Raw genomic sequence first — 17,970 nt, forward strand, 5'->3', positions numbered from 1 at the left:
TTAATTTACTCCAATTTCATTTTGCAAAGCTTTTATTTTTAACTAAGGTTTTAATGAAATTATAATGAGTAATTAGTATTTCCCCCCCTCTATCTGCTTATGTATTTTTCATCTGTTTAGTTTTAATTTTTACTTACCTAAGATATACTAAATTAAATGTTAGCAGCAGTTTGAATAGGATATGTTTTTTTAAGTCTTTATTAAATAATTTCACAATTTAACTATATATATATATGTAAAGTATAACAAAATACGTAGCTGCTTTAAAAAATAATTGACGACCTCAAAATTAGCATTCTAGATTTGGTGCTCTCCCACCTAAATTCATCCGTTCTTCTAAATTCGAGATCATTCCAAATTACGTAACACTGCCTAAAAAAGGTAACTAAAACTAATACTGACAAATCATAGCTTAGAATGCTCTCTGCACATACGGGGAGGTATAAATGTTGAGTCACGAGTACTACGCTCCCCTTTTTTTCTGACGTCTGCCATGGAAACAGCTCTGTGCCTTTTTTTTTTTTTTTTTTTTTTTCCCTGCTTAAAATAACGTCGTAGCTTTTAATTTGAGCCTATAAAAATTACTTGTATTCAAATATGATCGAAAAGTAATTTGTCCGCTAAAGAATAAATTTTTGATGCGCCTAGAAATAAATATGGTGAATCCCCGAAATTAGCTTAGAGATGCGCACTTAGAGATATTACACATATATATATGTTGTTAAATTGTTATATTTAAATACTTATATATATATATATATATATGTGTGTGTGTGTGTGTGTGTGATATAATTCTGTTCGTTGCAGTAATTTGATATGAGATGAGTGTCTGACTAGGGAAGATGTTATTATTTTTGCAGTCGGGAGTGGATTGAAGTTAGAAGATCACTGAAATTTCGATTACGTGGTAGTCGATGACGGGAACTTTTGAAGAATTGCAAAATCACTTTATAAGGTATTTCTTCCGCCGTCTTAGCATGCCTTCGTGGTGTAATGGTCAGCCCGCTCGGCGCTTATTCGAGAGATCCGTGGTTCGAGCCCCGGTGAAGACATTGCTCATTCTTCTCATCTCCTGCTTCATAATAACCTAGTGTCTCTACAAATTTATAATCCAAACTTATATTTATTACTTGTTGATTACTCTGTAGCATGGCACATCATAACGGCGGCAATCTGCCTCCCACAATTTTGATGATGATGCTTTTCAGAAGCAGCCAAGCAAGAGACGTCCTTCAGCTAGCAAACGTAGTAGGCAGAGAAAGAGAGAGCTTAGTTGGATTTTAGCGGTGTTTATAGTAAAATTTTTCATTAATCTGATTGGCTAAGTAATATATGTAATGCAGAAGGTTAAGATGGCATAATACGGAGTAAATTTTCAGATATGACTCAGTTTCGAGAGAGTTATTGCTATTTTTAGAATAGAGAGAAGAAATACCCAAATTCAAAATGAGGAATTAGAGGCTTTTGGTAATTTAAAGTACTATACAGAGTTACATATATATATATACATATTTTGTCTTTTTATTTTTTTTTTATCAGAAGCTAAAAGTTTTTGTAGTCCTTTTAAGAAGGATTTGAATCCCCGGATAACACATTTTAATTTATGATTCTTTTAAGCCTTATGGCAGTAGTAGTCTATAAATAATAATGTAATTCATTTTTACTTTAGCGCATACCAAGCTTTCAGTTTATATTTCTTTTGCATGCAAAATTCTCATAATACTGAAAAATTTGAAGTATCAACCGTTCCATTTATGAGGATAAATGTCCTTTCGTAGCCAACGTGTTTCTGATGGAAACTCAGGCTTTTAGAAATGAGGGAAAAGCAAAAGCAAATTCGCGTAAGTTTTTCAAGCGTGTTTTCCAGCGTGGATTATCGTCGCCTTTTAAGAGACTCACGCAGTTGGTATGATAATGCGATCCCTTTTAATTAAAAGTTCCGTAGCTGGTAGAGAGTGAAATTAGAAATGGAAGGTGGAATGTAAAATTTTTTTATTCGTTCTTTCAATTTTTTCCCGCTTTTGGGTTGAACTGCATATTTATGCACATCTCTGACGCATCAACCAAAGTTTGAGCTAATGCTTAAAATTGGGCCACCAGCAGCCTAGCGGTAGAAAACGCTGAACGCTGGTAGTTTGGTCCGGGGCTAGAGTCCCGGCGAACGGGCTGGTCGCAAGGGCGTTTTTCGTGGTTTTCTCCATACCTAATCTGGATACGAGTCAGTTTTCCTTAGAAAATCCTCCAAGAGGAATCACTTTCTTTCTATACCGTTCCTAAAGGCGGCGTACATGATAAATAAATAACTTATTAAAATACTTATGAATTTACATATTCAAGGGAATGGTTTTATAAGCTTCAACATTAAGACTTAAAACACCATTTAACGGGATATTACTTCAGGGAAGGAAGCTATTAAAAAATTTAAATGAACTCTAGTTAAATGAATAATTCGTTTTTATGCACAAGATTTTTACTCTATACGTTTTTTCTAATTAGAATAATTCTTAGTTAAGAAATTTAACTTCTACATTCAAATTTTTTACCTTTTTAATGAAAATCTTTTATTAAATATGCAATTTTAAGTACGAAATCTTTTTTTCCTCTTTAAATTATAGAATAAATATACTTTTAATTAATAGTGTTCTATTTTTTAAAAATATTCGCTGATGTATTTAAGTCAGCATTTTTAACTGAAGAATCGAACATTTCTTACTTTTCAAAACCCATCAACCTGATTATTGTTCAATAAAATATTATAAAAATTGTTTAGGTTATTAAAAGATAAAATGATTCTTGAACTTTTTCGCAAGAATTAATACCATGTGCTTAAAGAGTCTTACTCTATCAATAAATAAGGCCCACCAGCGGCCGAGCGGTAAAGTCGCTGAACACTGGTAGTTCGGTCCGAGGTTCGAAACCCGCGAACGGATTGGCTGCATGGGTATTTTCGTGGTTTTCCCTATGTGTAACGTGTATACGAGCCAGTTTCTCTTAGAAAGTCCTCCACGAAGGCATCCCTCCCCTTAGGCAGATAGCCCTAGTGAGCTTTGCCATAATTAAATACACACCGAATACACGCTATCAATAAATAAATCAGTACAAATAAATTAAAACAATATTTTTTTATTTTGTAACACGCAAAATATTTCAGAGCGTTTGTGCAAAGTGAGAAATACAATAACATTCTAAATAATGTAACATGGAATTTTAATTTTAAAATGATCTATGAATTAAGAAAATATTTCTCTTATATACATACATGTAAATATAATAAATGGAATGTGGACTTTTTTTTTTTCAAATATTCCAACAGGCATAAAAAATGTAAGAAAATTAATGCGAGAGTCGATTTTCTAAAGGCACTGTTTTTCACATTTTCTAATTTTTTGATGCAGTGCTTAATCAACAGAGTCATCTGGACGTAGAAAACAGTTCGTGCATAATTTTTGAAAATCCTTAACGTTCAATAATCAACTAAGTTTTTCAACTTTCAAAATAGTTGAGAAAACAGCTCAGTGATACACGTCAACTTCACTTTTCATATCTCACGAATCTAGCTCTATATTCAGTGGTCAACGTGCATAATAAATTAAAACTTATGTACAAATAATACACTAACAATGTACTCTTTATAAATATGATATAATGTATATGAAATAAAATGGGATATAAACAGTTCAGTATTTAAAAGGCTTCTTTCTTTATGTTCAGACTTGCAGAGCAATGAAGATCTCGCGAAAAATATTAGTGTTCATATTACTTAAAACTCCTGCTTAGATTCAAGTTCAAATACTGTCGCAGAACACAGGCGCACAGAAATTTCTTTTCTTCTGTTTTTTTCCCGTGTCACTGTTAACGATGAGGTAGGCCTTAATACAATCTGAAAAAGAAATGCAAATATGAGCAAAAACTATAAATAAAAAATAAAACATTAAATTTCAATCATTAAGATACCCATTTCGATTGAACACTGGTAGTTTGTCCCACCCTAGTGTTCAATCATCTTATTCACTCAGTTATGTTATCACTATCACTTATGGTAAGCTATGGTTTTGTTTTATTTTATTTAGAAATTGCTGAAATGTTGTTAAGTTTTCATGAAAAATCTGCATCCATACATCTCAGTGAGAAAGTAATGAATTTGTTACACTTTAATTTATTCTATAAAACCTTTACCTTTATTTATTAAATATCATGTTCCTTGAACTTAAACCATAAAATTCAGTTCAACAGCAAAGTCACAAAATAATTTTAAAATGAGCCTCGTTTTAGAATATAGTACATACATAGTTGCGCGCGCTGAAGATAAAAAGGTTTTTTTTTTCGCGCTCCCGTAGAGTGTTGCAATTGCTCGGTTTGAAATCGTTGAGTTTGTTCATTAAAAATTCGTTAAAGTTTTACAAAATAGGAAATCGATAACAAAATAAATTCCATATTTCAAATTCACTGATTCACTGTACTGTATTTTTCAGTTCCTTTCAGCATTCCTTGTTACAGTTCTGGAGTTTCATTTCTCGCTAAATCTTTTAAATTATTTAAATCAGGATCTTAGTTATCTTAATTACGAATTAAATTATTTTTTTTTTTTTTTTTCCTTCTGTAAAAATACTAATGCTAAAATTTTAATGTACTGCAGGTCAGATGCCGGCATTTCACAGAAAGCAAAGCATTGCTCAAGTAATACAGTGACCGAATTTCCTGTTCATTATACTCCTATAAATCCCTCCCTCGATGGGAGAATCCCCTCCTAGAATAGGACTGAAAGAAAAAAAAGAGGAAAAAAAAAAAAAAAAAACTAAGTAACCAACCACATCTCTTACTAACGATATACAGACCCAGATAAAAAATATAGATATATATATTTAAGGTAAAGAAACACCATCTTTGAGGAACAGAGCAGCCTTGACAATGCAGGGGTCACCCATAGAGCCTCCATTGTGGACCTTACACCCCTCTGGGTGCTTTTGATCCGGTGAATGCTACCTGTTCTGCTTTGGCACTTGTTTGTCTGTGCGTCCGTGCATTTGACCCATTGCAGGCTAATGCTGGATTTTTGAAAGTATTTTTTATGAAGGACAGAGAGGTTGAAGTCCTTTGTGAAAAGTCTTAGAGTCGGTGGAGGGTGGATCATCTGTTGTAAGACGGGCGGATGTCCGTCTGAATTGCGTGGGGGCTTGAAACATGTGCACAAGGTCGAAAATTTTTATTATTTAGGGTGATACACTGTACAATAACTTTATGATTTTTGGCGATAACAATAACTCTCAGAGGCAGCGAGTAATGAAGAAGCGTATTCACCTTCTGTCAGGTCATTCCTTTCGAAAAATTTTCTTTCTTTACTTGGTCTCTTCCGAAGGCAAAGAGACAAGAAAAGTATTGTAAGGTATTAAGAATATGTTACACGATAATACTATATAAAAGTCGAATGGGACAGCTAATCAGTTAGATTTCTAGTAAAACTAGCTCCTCTGCACAATCTCTAAATTCATCGTATCCGAATATAACGTCTAGGTATAAGGTCAAATACCAGTAACTTCTGGCTAAGACAGCAAAAATATTTTTAAAAATACAATTTGGAGACTTTATTTTTAGCAAATAGTAAACGTTGTTAAATATCTATCAAAAACGTAATCAATTATAGTGAGTCCTCTCTAAAATGACCATCCAAATTTCCAAATTTTCGTTTTTGTGAAAGTAATCTTCTTACATAAAGGATATTTAACAGTATAATGGCTATTTTTGCTTCTTTTCTCAGAAATACTGGTCACGTTCAAATGTGATAATTTTAGGGAGATTTTAGGGGTCACCGAGAAGGGCTTCACTGTATTCTGCAATTCAAGTGCTTAACATCTGATATTAGATTGCCTTTTATTAATTTTACTAACAGCGTAAATTTTTGAAAAAATTATCCTATAGATGTATTAGAAATTTTACTATTAAAAGTATTATTAAAGTAAAATTATTAAATTATTTAAAATTATTTAGAATTTAATTAAAGTTATTTAGAATACTGTTTCTCAATCTCTGTTAGAATAGGATGAGAGATGATAAAAGAGATTAATTCGTTTGATTGATGACTGCTTCGGTCAAGTAAAGTATTGCGTCACGGAAATTGGAAAGACTAGACTGCAGACATTCCTAACACCAACATACATTTCAAAATCACACAATATCTTTAAAACTGAATAAAATTATGTAGTTAACTTTATAGAAACATTAAATGCGTTTTATGTCCGTATGGCAAGAGTCTCTATTTTTCAGTTAGCAACAATTTTCAGCCAAAATATTTTCACAAATTATTATTCTTCACTGCTGAGTAAATTCGGAGAACACGTTTGCTGTTTGAAGAAGAACGATTACCTTCCAAATCCCCTAGAAAGCTCATTTAAAAACTCAACTTCAGTTCAAATTTCAGTTTATCTGATTTGGGCAAAATCAGTGTTAATCTATGTTCAAATTTGATTAATTTCGAACAACGTCTGCATTAATACATCTATAGGAAAGTTTCAGCATAGCTAATTTTGCCCTTCTCTTCCATTTATCATTCAACAGCTTATTCCATTGACCTTCTTAAGAAAAGGCATTGTTTAATAAGCGGGCGAAAATTGAGTATGTATACCATCTGAATTTCCAGTGCGATTAATCTCAAGTCCGCCTTCTAAATATGTAAAGCGATCTATACTATGTAAATCACTATCAGCTAATAAAATCACTGAAAATTCTCAACTAAGACTAATGTATAAGACAATAAAATTGCTTTTCTTTAAGTCAGCTAAAATAGTGAAATGTAAAAGACCTTTTCATGATAAAATAAAAATAACTTCATCTAAATCAACAAAATGTCTAATACTGTACGAAGAAAAGCGAGCAAGTTTCTTTTTAGGTGATATGGAAATATTACATAAAATTATTTCCTAATTTCATATTGTTTCTCGTAGTGTGATTAAGAATGCCTTTTCGAGCAATGAATTGAGATTCAAACTGTAGTTTCTTACATTTTGTTATTTTTAGATTATTTCACAGATAACGGATTCAAACTTTTCAAAACTTACAATATTCCAACTCTGTCTACATCTTTATCAGCAACAAAGCTTTAAACTCAGTCAGTTGATGGAAAATAAAATTTTTATCACAAAAAATACCATCGAGATTTTATTATTTTCACTCAACTTTTAATCGCTATCTATCTCTGTAAGTTGCGCAAGTTATAATTTTGAAGAGTACGATTATTTTCAGTAAAAATTTGGAACTTTGAACACTTGAATTTTACTTTTTTGAAAAAAAATGTAAAATTGTTATGGAAAATAAAAGATGGAAAACTCGAAAATGTTTGTTAATGAATAATGTGCAGTCTTAAGCATCTGCAATCAGTCACCGTAAATAAAACTGAATTAGTTTTTTAGAAGTTTTAATTTTTTCCCTTTCTATTACTTCTTGTAGTGAAATTTTTCAACGCTAAATTTATGTCAGTTGAAGAATACCCGTTTAATTTACTATTTATTGCGAAACTTTCTTACTTGGGAGCAAGACTTTTATTGTCTGAATAACAGATACTTTCACTGATTGCCAATAGATGGCAGCACCATTATTAACACTGAGCAGAAGTCGAACAGTTTACATTGCTTCTGAAACACAGCGCGGAAATATCAAATTAATCTTGCAAATAACCATCAGAAAGATTACCTCTCATTTCAAGAAATTTGTTATGTATAAGTTACATCATTACAGAATTTATTAATATTCTGTAGCAAACATTAATGCAATTCATCTAGCAGATTAAGTCGGAAACTTATTGAAGTAATATAATTTTGAAGTAAGCGATATTGTGTGCTACACTGTAAAATAAAATAGAATACAGATTAAGTATCTGTTTTTCTGCTATTAAAGAGAAATAGCTGAAACTAGAGAATTTTTAAAAAAAAATTAATTAAACTTTAATTCCTTTCTTTAAAACCTTTAAAAAAAAAAAAAAAAAAAAAAAAAAAAAGAGGATAACAGCTCAGATTTAAGAGTACGCAAAGCATATGAAAAAAGCGAACAAACCAGGGACTTGCTTTCTTTAGAAGGTCCTCCACGAAGTTATCTCTCCCTTTAGACAAACAGTCCACATGCGTTTTGCCATATTCAAGTAAATAAATGATAATAATAAAAAACATCAACCACTAGTGGGCCATCTTGTGTTAATTACTTTTAGATTTAAATGGAGATTTTAGCTAATATCTGGATTCCAGACATTTCCCAAATTTTAACCAATACTAAATATTATGAATCTTTGACATACACAAAACAATTTTCTTAAAAAAAAAAAAAAATATGTCTAGTTCTCTGTTCTTTTAATTTCTTTAAGGAATTTTTTTTTTTTTTTTTTTTTTTGAATTGGGGTAATGAGTGTTTAAAAGTTTTAGTTTTTGCATTTATTAAATTCTTTGTTGCCTTTATTAGATTATTTGAAATTTATTAATTATGAATTTTCAAAATTTTCGTCTTTTCGAAACATTAGTTCTAAATTTCTTACTTTATAAATTTACTTTTTCTTACTTTATATAATCCATATATGCTTTAGTAAGCGATTTGTCGCTTTAAAACTCTTAAAGACAGCTGAAGAATAAAGCTAGAAATTTTCTTATAGAGAAAATAGCTGATATAGTTAATACGCATTCAGTTTTTAAAAGAGATAATGTTGCATGTGCGACATTTTATGTATCAGCAAGAAATTGGACTACAGCTTATTATTTCGTGTCAAAGCCTAAACATTAAGTCGTCATTATACTTAAAATATAGTAATAAAATCATAAAATATGAGCAAAAATAAATGCTTAGGAAAGAAAACCTTGTCTCTTTTTTTTCCTCATTCGTGACTACTATTTCCTGCCTTAACAAGATTAATTGTTCTCTGCCTTGTTTTATACAGTTTTGAGTTGAGTTCTCGTACAATACAGCTATTGTGGAACTTCGAAGGCTACACTACAAGCATTGAGTAAAAGAGAGGTAATAAAATATTACAGAAGCTTAAAATAAAATCTTGTTCATCATTTTTGGCAAAGGAAAAGGGGATATTTCTTTCTGTTCCAGTTCTGAATCATGGTCATTAAAAGATTTTCTAAATGTGAGTGAGTAGAAAACAGGATGCTTCCAAATTTCGTTTTGCTAGCTGAAGTCACAAAGGAAGTAGAGTTATTAAGAAGGAATATGGGTTTTTAAAGACTAATTCTTTTGATATTTTGTTTAGGTTATCTTTTTGTTTATGAATGGTGTTTCAAAGTTAAATTTATCTCATTGCTTTTCGAGTGGAATTGTCAATTGATTTTGGGAAAAGACTCGTTATGCATATAATATATAGCATTCAAATTGGAGTAGGATTGATTGAATAAATGGATAACATTGGCAGAACAAATACGACACTGAACACTAGTGGTTTGGTTTGTTTATTCGACTATGGCAAAGCCGTCTAGGGCTATCTGCCTAAAGAGAGGAATGCCTTCATGGGGGACTTTCTAAGGGATGCTGGAGGGTATACACATTACACATAAGGAAAAACCAAAAAACGCCCATGGAGCTAGCATGAGACCGTTAGGCGGGATTCGAACTCCAGACCCTAAACGCTGGTGGAGCATCTCGATTTGATTTACGGAAACTAAAAAAATCTTGCTGCATGGGATTTCCGCGTTTTTTTTTTTTTTTTTTTTTTTTTTCCTGACGTGCAATGCAAGCATGAATCATCTCTTAGACGATCTGCCATGAAGACATATCTTTCGATTAAGCAACTAGCTCAATTATTCTGCCATAATTAATGACTTTAATCAAAGTTATTTTAAAATACGATAAAGAAATCTTGGGCTTTCTGTCTCTGAATAGATGCCTTTATGGAAGAATTTTAAGAAAAATGTAGCTGTATGTACATCGACTACTAGAAAAACCACATAAAATGTACGTTGTGGACCCACTAGGAATCGAATATATGAAAAACTACCATGGTTCTGATATTTTCTCTAGCGTAATAACTGAGTATTCCATGGTTTTGATATTTTTGCTGAAGTTAATCACAAATTTAATACTGAGCCAAAAAGTTTAATCATTCGCCCATTGATGAGACAAAGAATTTAATTATTAGCCCATTAATGAACCAAAGAGCTCAAAGGCTTAGAAGCTGAGATAGAAGAGAGGTAATTAATTCTTTTGAAAGACTATAAGGTATTTCTCCCGCCTTCTTAGCATGCCTTCGTAGTGTAGTGGTCTGCGCGCTGGCCGCGTATTTCTGAGGTCCGTGGTTCGATTCCCGGCGAGGGCGTTGCTCATTTTTCATCACTCTTGCTTTAAAAATAGCGTAATGACTCTACAGGACGAAGTAAAATTAGGTAATGCAGAGAAAAAGCAGCTTCTGCTTCCTGGTACACAATTGGTATGCATGAACATCCCAATCAATATGAGGCTAAGCAAAGGCTGGTTGTCACACCGAACGAAATTCGAATTGTTCGAATTCGAATGACAGTGTTCGAATTCATTTTTAATTAAAACCTTTTTGTGGTGAGCGGGCATCGATCCATCCAAAAACAAAAAAGTGTTGATAACAGGATATGACCCTCAGATTTCATCTTCTCAAGGTAGTTCTTGATCAAAACTGTGCCGGAACTTACGAGTAAATAAATAGACAACGTGGGTTTTGCTGCAGTTGAATAATCTTGTATGTTTACTCATTTTTTTTGTTTAGAAGAATGTCCAAGAATTATTTTTATTTTTTTATTTTTATATTCTTTTACCCTAAACTGGAAAAAAAAAAAAAAAAAAAAAAAAAAAAAAAAAAAAAAAGAACACTCCAATATAAAATTTAAAATTAAGCATAAACAGCAGCCTTATTTTGACGTAGGTTTTTCAATAGAACTCTATCGATTCGCTTCTGAATACCTGCCGATCATTTTACTTCTGAAGACGAGAGATACAGTTAAAGCAGCAACCTTATTTTGGCGTAAAAATTGGATAAACTCTATCAACTGTTATCCTAAACATCTCCCTATCATTTTACCCCTGAAGAATAGAGATAAAGTTTTAAAAAATGATAGAGTTTTATTCAAAATTTAAGCTAAATTAAGATTGTTGCTTTGGCTAAATTTAAATTCTCTTGTGCGCAAGAGCTTAAAGTATTAAGTTTTACTTAAATTTTAAGTATTAGCTTCATTCATGAAGCTTTCAATATTTAAGTACTTACTTCTCATTAAAAAATTTCAAATTATATCCCTCCATTTCTTCCACCCCCTTTTTTTTTTTTTGTTTGTTTTACAGATTCATTTATAGTTGATATAAAGCAAAATGTTCATTTAAAAATTTGTTACAAATTATTTATGAAACTTTATTTCACATTTAAGTGCAGTAAGAGGAGGATGCTACAAATTACTTGTTCAAATTCTAATTAAAAAAGAGCCCAGTTAGTAAGGAATAATACTTCCTTAAAAATATTTTTTTTCAGTATTTTAACAACAGCCAACATTTTGACTTTCCTTGAGAGAGATATTAATATGTCATAAAACTTATTTATAATTTATAAAATACGTATAAATTTTCATTTGTTTTAAACAACACTAGATAATTTCAGATGAAGATAGCAGATAAACGAATTAAAATGTTTTTTGTACATCATGTTGCGTAATATATACTTACGTAATAATATATACTTATACTTACATATATACGTAATTTATATACGTAAGTATAAGTATATATTATTCAACTTATCGTATTTTACATTCAATACTCCTGTAAAACTTTCGAACTGAGATAATTACTATATTTTCTTTACGGCGGATGGTATCAGTATAGATTACATTGACCTTTTGCGAAAATAACATTATTTTACATTTCGATACAATTAATTTTTTTTTTTAACGCCTTGCATTTTCAGACTTATAGAATGAATATTTTTTACATTTTAAGGTTGTAGTAATGCCATCTTATTAGCTGATAATAAATACGAAAACTGCGTATAAACTGATATTCATATAACATGCATAAATATTCTGATCATACATTAAATAAAGTAACAATAAAGTATTCTTTCTTTTTCTGCTTTGAGTATAAAAAGGAAAAAAAGGTGATTTTAAAGTTTCAGTTTAAGTGTAGAAAAAGGGAGATTCATGACAATAAAAATTATTATTTCTATATTGCATAACATTAAAAGCACTTTAAATGGTTAATAAAACAATGAAACCGTTAAAATCATGCATTTCTACAAAGATAAGCAAATATACATTTATTCGAATCACGCAAGCATGTTTCTGTTCACGGTCAAGACTATAGTAAATTATCATCCCTTTGAAGAGCTGATCTAAAGCATTAATAGAGGAATAATTAATTAAAACTTTTATTAAAAGCATTTTTCTTTCAATTTTTATTTACTTTGTTATAAAATTTAATATTTCCTTTTTTAAAACTAAATTTAAAGAATTTTTCCAGCATGTTATAATTTTATTCTTCCAATTTACAAATTTGAAATTTTTGTTATATACATAGTAAAAAAATGACTTGTGTATTTATGCATATAATATAAAACTTTTTTTCTTTGTTAAGTTTATCAAAAATTATTAATTTTAAAGTACTAAAAATTGCCTTTTATGAAAGAATTGAGGCATTTATAAAAATGAAAATAATGAAATATTTGTTTGTATATTCTTCTAATAACAGCATTAAAAATCGTAAGTGCTTATTAGTTATTTATTTCGCTGGTGAATTTGTATTTTAAGTTAACAATTCATTTATATCGATTAATGTGCACTTTTTATCAGCTATTTTGCGTCTTACAATAGTTTTGCATCTTTCCTATTCTCAACAAAATATACAAAGAATCATTGCACTACGTATTTTACCCTTAATTTTGCATAAATATTTTTTTAATTTAAAAACAATGTTTCAAATGTTTTAATTAACATTTACGCTTCAAATACCACAGAAATAAAAAATTAGCACATAAAATGAGAAAGTACTGTTAGATTTAATCAGTTAAAGATGTGCTATAATATCATCTTTCAGAATTTTAATATAGCATATGAAACATCATTTCAAAGGTTTTTTCTTTTTTAAATTTTGTGTAAAAAAGTAAGCATGGGATACAGTAATTAACCGTTAAACAGTACTCTAAGGTATATTGAAAATTACATCTTTAATAACATTATCAGCAAATATTTCATAAAATATACTTGCCAAATGTTTTCATTTAGGTTAAAGAAACGGACATAGATTTGTAACCCTTCATCATATCCTTTCCTTATGATTTCATCAAAAATATATCCTTATTCTAAGTAAATTATAGTTGATTTATGTTAAATGAGAACTGCTGTAATAAAATCACTGTTGTAATAGATAAAATGCACATACGACTTTCATTTGTATATAATCTTAAACACATTTATCTTATCATGGATATAATTAACTTTGCTTATAGAGACAAAAGTCTATTTAGTTCTGTTAATCGTTATAATATATTTATCTCAATCCAAAAGCAGTTGTAAAATTTTATCAAAAATTATTAAGCTTTCAACTTAACCAGATTAGAAGTAAATAATGTAAATGGGCTTACTTCAGTGAGTTCAAAACCATGTCGTGAAGTCCATGAGTTCATCATCTTCCTCACCATGCATAACATCATAAGGCGAGGATGCTTCTGAACAGAGACTGGGAGTGGGAGATCCCGTCGAAGACTGTCCACCCGTCGGGTACGAATTCTCATCTATCGTTCCTCCCTGATTCATCATCCCTGTCGTCGTCTCACCTAACAGTTCTTGTAGACTCTTGATATACTCAACGGCTGACCTCAGTGTGTCCACTTTGCTCATTTTCTTATTCTTGGTTGAATTAGGAACATGCTGTCGAAGCGTTGCGAACCCGAGATTCACGAGTCGAACCCTGTTTCTTTCGCGCTCATTCCTTCGAGCAACAGCTGCTGGTTGAGGATTCATGCTTTTTCCTGAAGAAGGCAAATGTCCGAGTTGTATTCTTCGTTTGCACCGTAAAAGTTCTGTAGAATCTTGCTGGTGGTATTTATGGTGATCTGGCAATTTTGGTGCTATTCTTTGAGCGTTAACTGTTGATGGGGATGAGTGAGTTGCTGTTGGAGACAAACTGTTGGTCATGAGAGTACTGCTACCAGAGGTCGTCGATACGAGATAACAAGTTGCACTGTTTAGGAGATTTTCGGAATGATTGCCGTTTAAGAGAGCCATAGATGCCATCTTCAACAAAGTCCAAGCAGGTTGTATTTTAGTCAATATCTTAAATGCAGAGGTTTTTTTTTTTTTTTTTTTTTGTATTATTATTATTAATATAGTACAGAATTCATTTTTTTAACAAAATAAAAACTTAGAAACTTCTGACAGTTTCTTTGATAAAGTTTATTGTTTGCTGAATAGGATGATTCGCTGATTCTGTACAGAGATGCGAATTAAAAATCAATTTTGCGATTGACGTTTTTGACAGGAAAATGTTTCATTATGGTCCACTAACAACAATACAAAAATAATCAACTCAGCACGGTTTCAAGGAGCTCGTGATAAAGTCACTATGAAATCTGCCAAAATGTTTCTGTAAATTGCATGCACAGCGTAAACAAAAATTCTAGCTTGAAATTTTTTCGAGGTTAGACTCTCCAGCAAGATGTTGCAGGATCCCGTGTTGTTGGGACGGCGCTTCCAATTTGACTTTAACCGCGGGGAATACACAAGGCACGTTGGAATACAGAAGGAACAAAACGGTGAGCTCTTGCCGCAAAGGCGTTCGCCGCTGAACTGAAACCGGCTCCCAGACCGTGTATTCTTTAAAACTGGGAGACCCCTCTTTCTCTTTCTTTATTTTCTTTTTCAGCGTCCCTCATGAATAATAGGCTCCTCCCTGTCCCCCGGGTGTTACGAGGATGGTTGGAGGGAGATGAGTTTTCGCCCCTCGAGCTCGCGTGTCCGATTTTGCAAGGGGGGAGTGAAAGAGTGCTCGTTGCGAGGACGGAACAGGGGGTCGCTATAACTGCTGTGCCCCTTCCACTCTATGTATGAAAGCATGACGTTGACAGGAAGTGTAGTCAAATGCTTTTTTGGGTATTGCTTTTATTATATAAATCACAAGTGTTCGCTGTAGTGGTCAAAGTGATAGAGAGGATTATTGATATGCAAATTTCTTGCTTGAAAATGGTGGATTTTATGCTATATCAAATCTAAATACAAGATTCGTGATTATTGAATGCAAATACAAGATTCACGATTGATAACTATTGTATGTATAATACTTCAAACTGGTATTTGAATACTCATATATAATATAGTCCTACTCAGATTTTATTATTATGATGATGAAAAATCATGCTCGAAAAGTCCAATTTTCATTTACAGTAAAAATTAACATTGATACAAACTGTGTCATATACTAATGAAAAATTTATGAAATGCTGATTCTTATTGCATGTGTATGCATACACTGGATACAAATTTAACCTTAGCTGAATAGTAATTTCTATCTTTTCAAATGAGTAAGGAACTTAATGATAAAAATTGCTTTAACTCGTCCAGTAATTGAACTTACTTTTATCAGTAATAATTTAAATATTTTAATCGATAATAATACTAATTAATTTACTAATTAAAATTAATAATTAAAATAATAAATGCTCAACTTCTTATTCATTCAAAAACCGAAAACTAATTCGTAATCGTAAATTTTTAAGCATTTACGTTTTAAGTAACAATACGTTTATTATTTAACAAAAAAAATTTGCTTGGTTTAAGAAGGTACTCTTAGGTTATTAATTTTTTAAACGAGAGCTTACCGAATAAATCTGCTAGGAAAGCTAATTAAAATATAAGGAAACTGCACTCGACTGCCTATTTGTAAATTTTTTATTCATCAAAATTGAAGGTCTTGATAAAATACTTTTTCAAAAATTAAGAAAAAATAATAGAAAATTTAATTGGAATACATAAGATAAAAAATATAGCTTTTCAAAAGTTTACACCTCTTGTTTCGGGTCGATTTTTTGTGAATCATATTGATTTTAAATGAATTATTCGTTAAAAATTGCAAAAGGGAATTGCTATATTCACCTATAGAAAATTAGATTTTTAATTGCCATGTAATTACTTTTATTTAGCTAAAGTTTTTCTTGATAAGGTTATTTTTTATTAGTTTACCGGTTATTTAAAAATGAGCGTCGAGTGGGTTTCTAGTTAAACAGCGAAAGCATGCAGGGAGAAGGGAGAAAATATATCTTATATTGTAATAAACTATAAATTTTCATGTAAGTTTAAAATATATTGAAATAAAATAATTTCTGGTTTTAATATGGCTTTTGATCTGAAACGCATCGTTTAAATTAATAACAAGTGGGATTCGCTTTTTAACAGGGTGTGAGAATAAGGGGGATAGAGCCATTAACTGTCAAACAATTTGTTAAAAGTTCAAAAAAGAACTTTAATTTCATATTATAATAATTTTCTCTAAGGTATGCATAAAAGAAGTTTTTAGCACTAATTTAAATAAATTTTAATTAATAAATTTAATTAATGTAGCATTCATATGTTACTCAGTTGATATTTTTTATATGAAATAAGAATGTAAAATAAGGAGAAAATGATGTTCCTATCTCTGTAATAAAGAAAAAAGACTTTCAGAGTAATATATCTCCTTTAGACTTTCAGAATAATTAATGAGTTTTGGGCTGAATCAAGCGTGCACGAAGGTGTATATATATATATGTGTGTGTGTATGTAGTTTTGGTATATATTATATATATTGCTACATCTTATATATACACTCAAATTGCAAAGAAAATGTAATAAGGCTCTAAAAAATATTTCCTGTGCATAATGCTACTAAGATATAATTTGTAAATATTGATTTTAAGTTAAAATTAAAACTAAAAAAGATAAAAGAAAAACTAGTGAGAGAATAATAAATGAAACATTTTGAGCAAGTTACAAATGGAGTCAACGGAATTTTTGCAAAATAAAAATGGAGTCAAACGAATTTTTGCAAAATAAAATAAAATATAGTAATGTAAATTACTACTAAAAATGGAAAAGCTGTATTATGATTTTCAGACTTTTACACTGTGAAGAAGATGTGAATACATCTTATGATAATACGCGTTTTCCTAGCAGATTTATTCGGTAAGCTTAAAATTATTGAAGGAACTAAATTAATAATATAAACACTTTAAGTATCTCAGAAAATTAAAAGCTCTTTTCCTACAGAATTAATCTTGCTTCCACAAAAAAGATATTAAATAGTTACTCATTCTGTACATGTGAATCCAAGTGAACAAATTTCAAATAAATATGAAAAAATATAGTACTTCTTAAATTGTAATTCATTATACTTAGATAATAAACTTAAATTCACGTCGTATATAGAAAGTAAAACAATGAAGATAATAATACTGCCTTTTCCATTTTTTGTAATTTGCATTAGTGCATTTTATTTTATTGATTTTTTTGTATTTGTTATATTATTTTGCAAGAATTCTTTTGATTCGACTTTAAATTTTATCTTGCAAAAATTCTTTAGACTCCATTAATTTGCTCAAAATGTTTTATTGATTATTCTCTTGCTTGTTTTTTTCTTTTGCCTTTTTTAAAATTCGATATTTACAAAGTATATATATACACATATAAAATTAAAAAATAAGAATTAAATCAGGTAAAGGTCTAATATCCTAACAAGAAGTGCACATATCATAATTGAAACAAAAAAAGTTCAATAAAATAAATAAACATAATAAAACTTTTATAAAGTATATAAAATTATTGAAAATTCCTTGGTCTTCTTCACAGAACAGCCAAAGAGTTTTCAACAGGGCCATATTTTCGAATCATATCTGGACGATTGTGAATTCTTAAACAATCCAAAAGAAATTAAGATAGTTTTAAAATAATCAGTTAAAGTGCTCTAAAAATGAAAAATAGTAAAAAAAAATTCTTTAATGTTTTTAATTTAATTAATTAT

At 30.4% G+C, this 17,970-nt stretch overlaps 1 protein-coding gene across 1 annotated transcript; it reads right to left on the reverse strand.

Annotated features, from left to right (window-relative positions):
- Positions 1-3,116: 3,116 nt before the first annotated feature.
- Positions 3,117-14,829, reverse strand: LOC118181712 (achaete-scute homolog 1a-like). The gene is made up of 2 exons (XM_035350908.2): positions 13,565-14,829; positions 3,117-3,880 (listed from the first exon to the last, which is right to left on the reverse strand). Exon 1 carries the CDS (start codon positions 14,214-14,216, stop codon positions 13,575-13,577), a length of 642 nt encoding a protein of 213 aa, XP_035206799.1. The 5' UTR covers positions 14,217-14,829; the 3' UTR covers positions 3,117-3,880; positions 13,565-13,574.
- Positions 14,830-17,970: the final 3,141 nt, after the last annotated feature.

The sequence above is a fragment of the Stegodyphus dumicola genome, chromosome 7 (genome assembly GCF_044657685.1).
Source record: "Stegodyphus dumicola isolate Sdum_Otavi_A_Nest chromosome 7, ASM4465768v1".
Taxonomy (NCBI): domain Eukaryota; kingdom Metazoa; phylum Arthropoda; class Arachnida; order Araneae; family Eresidae; genus Stegodyphus; species Stegodyphus dumicola.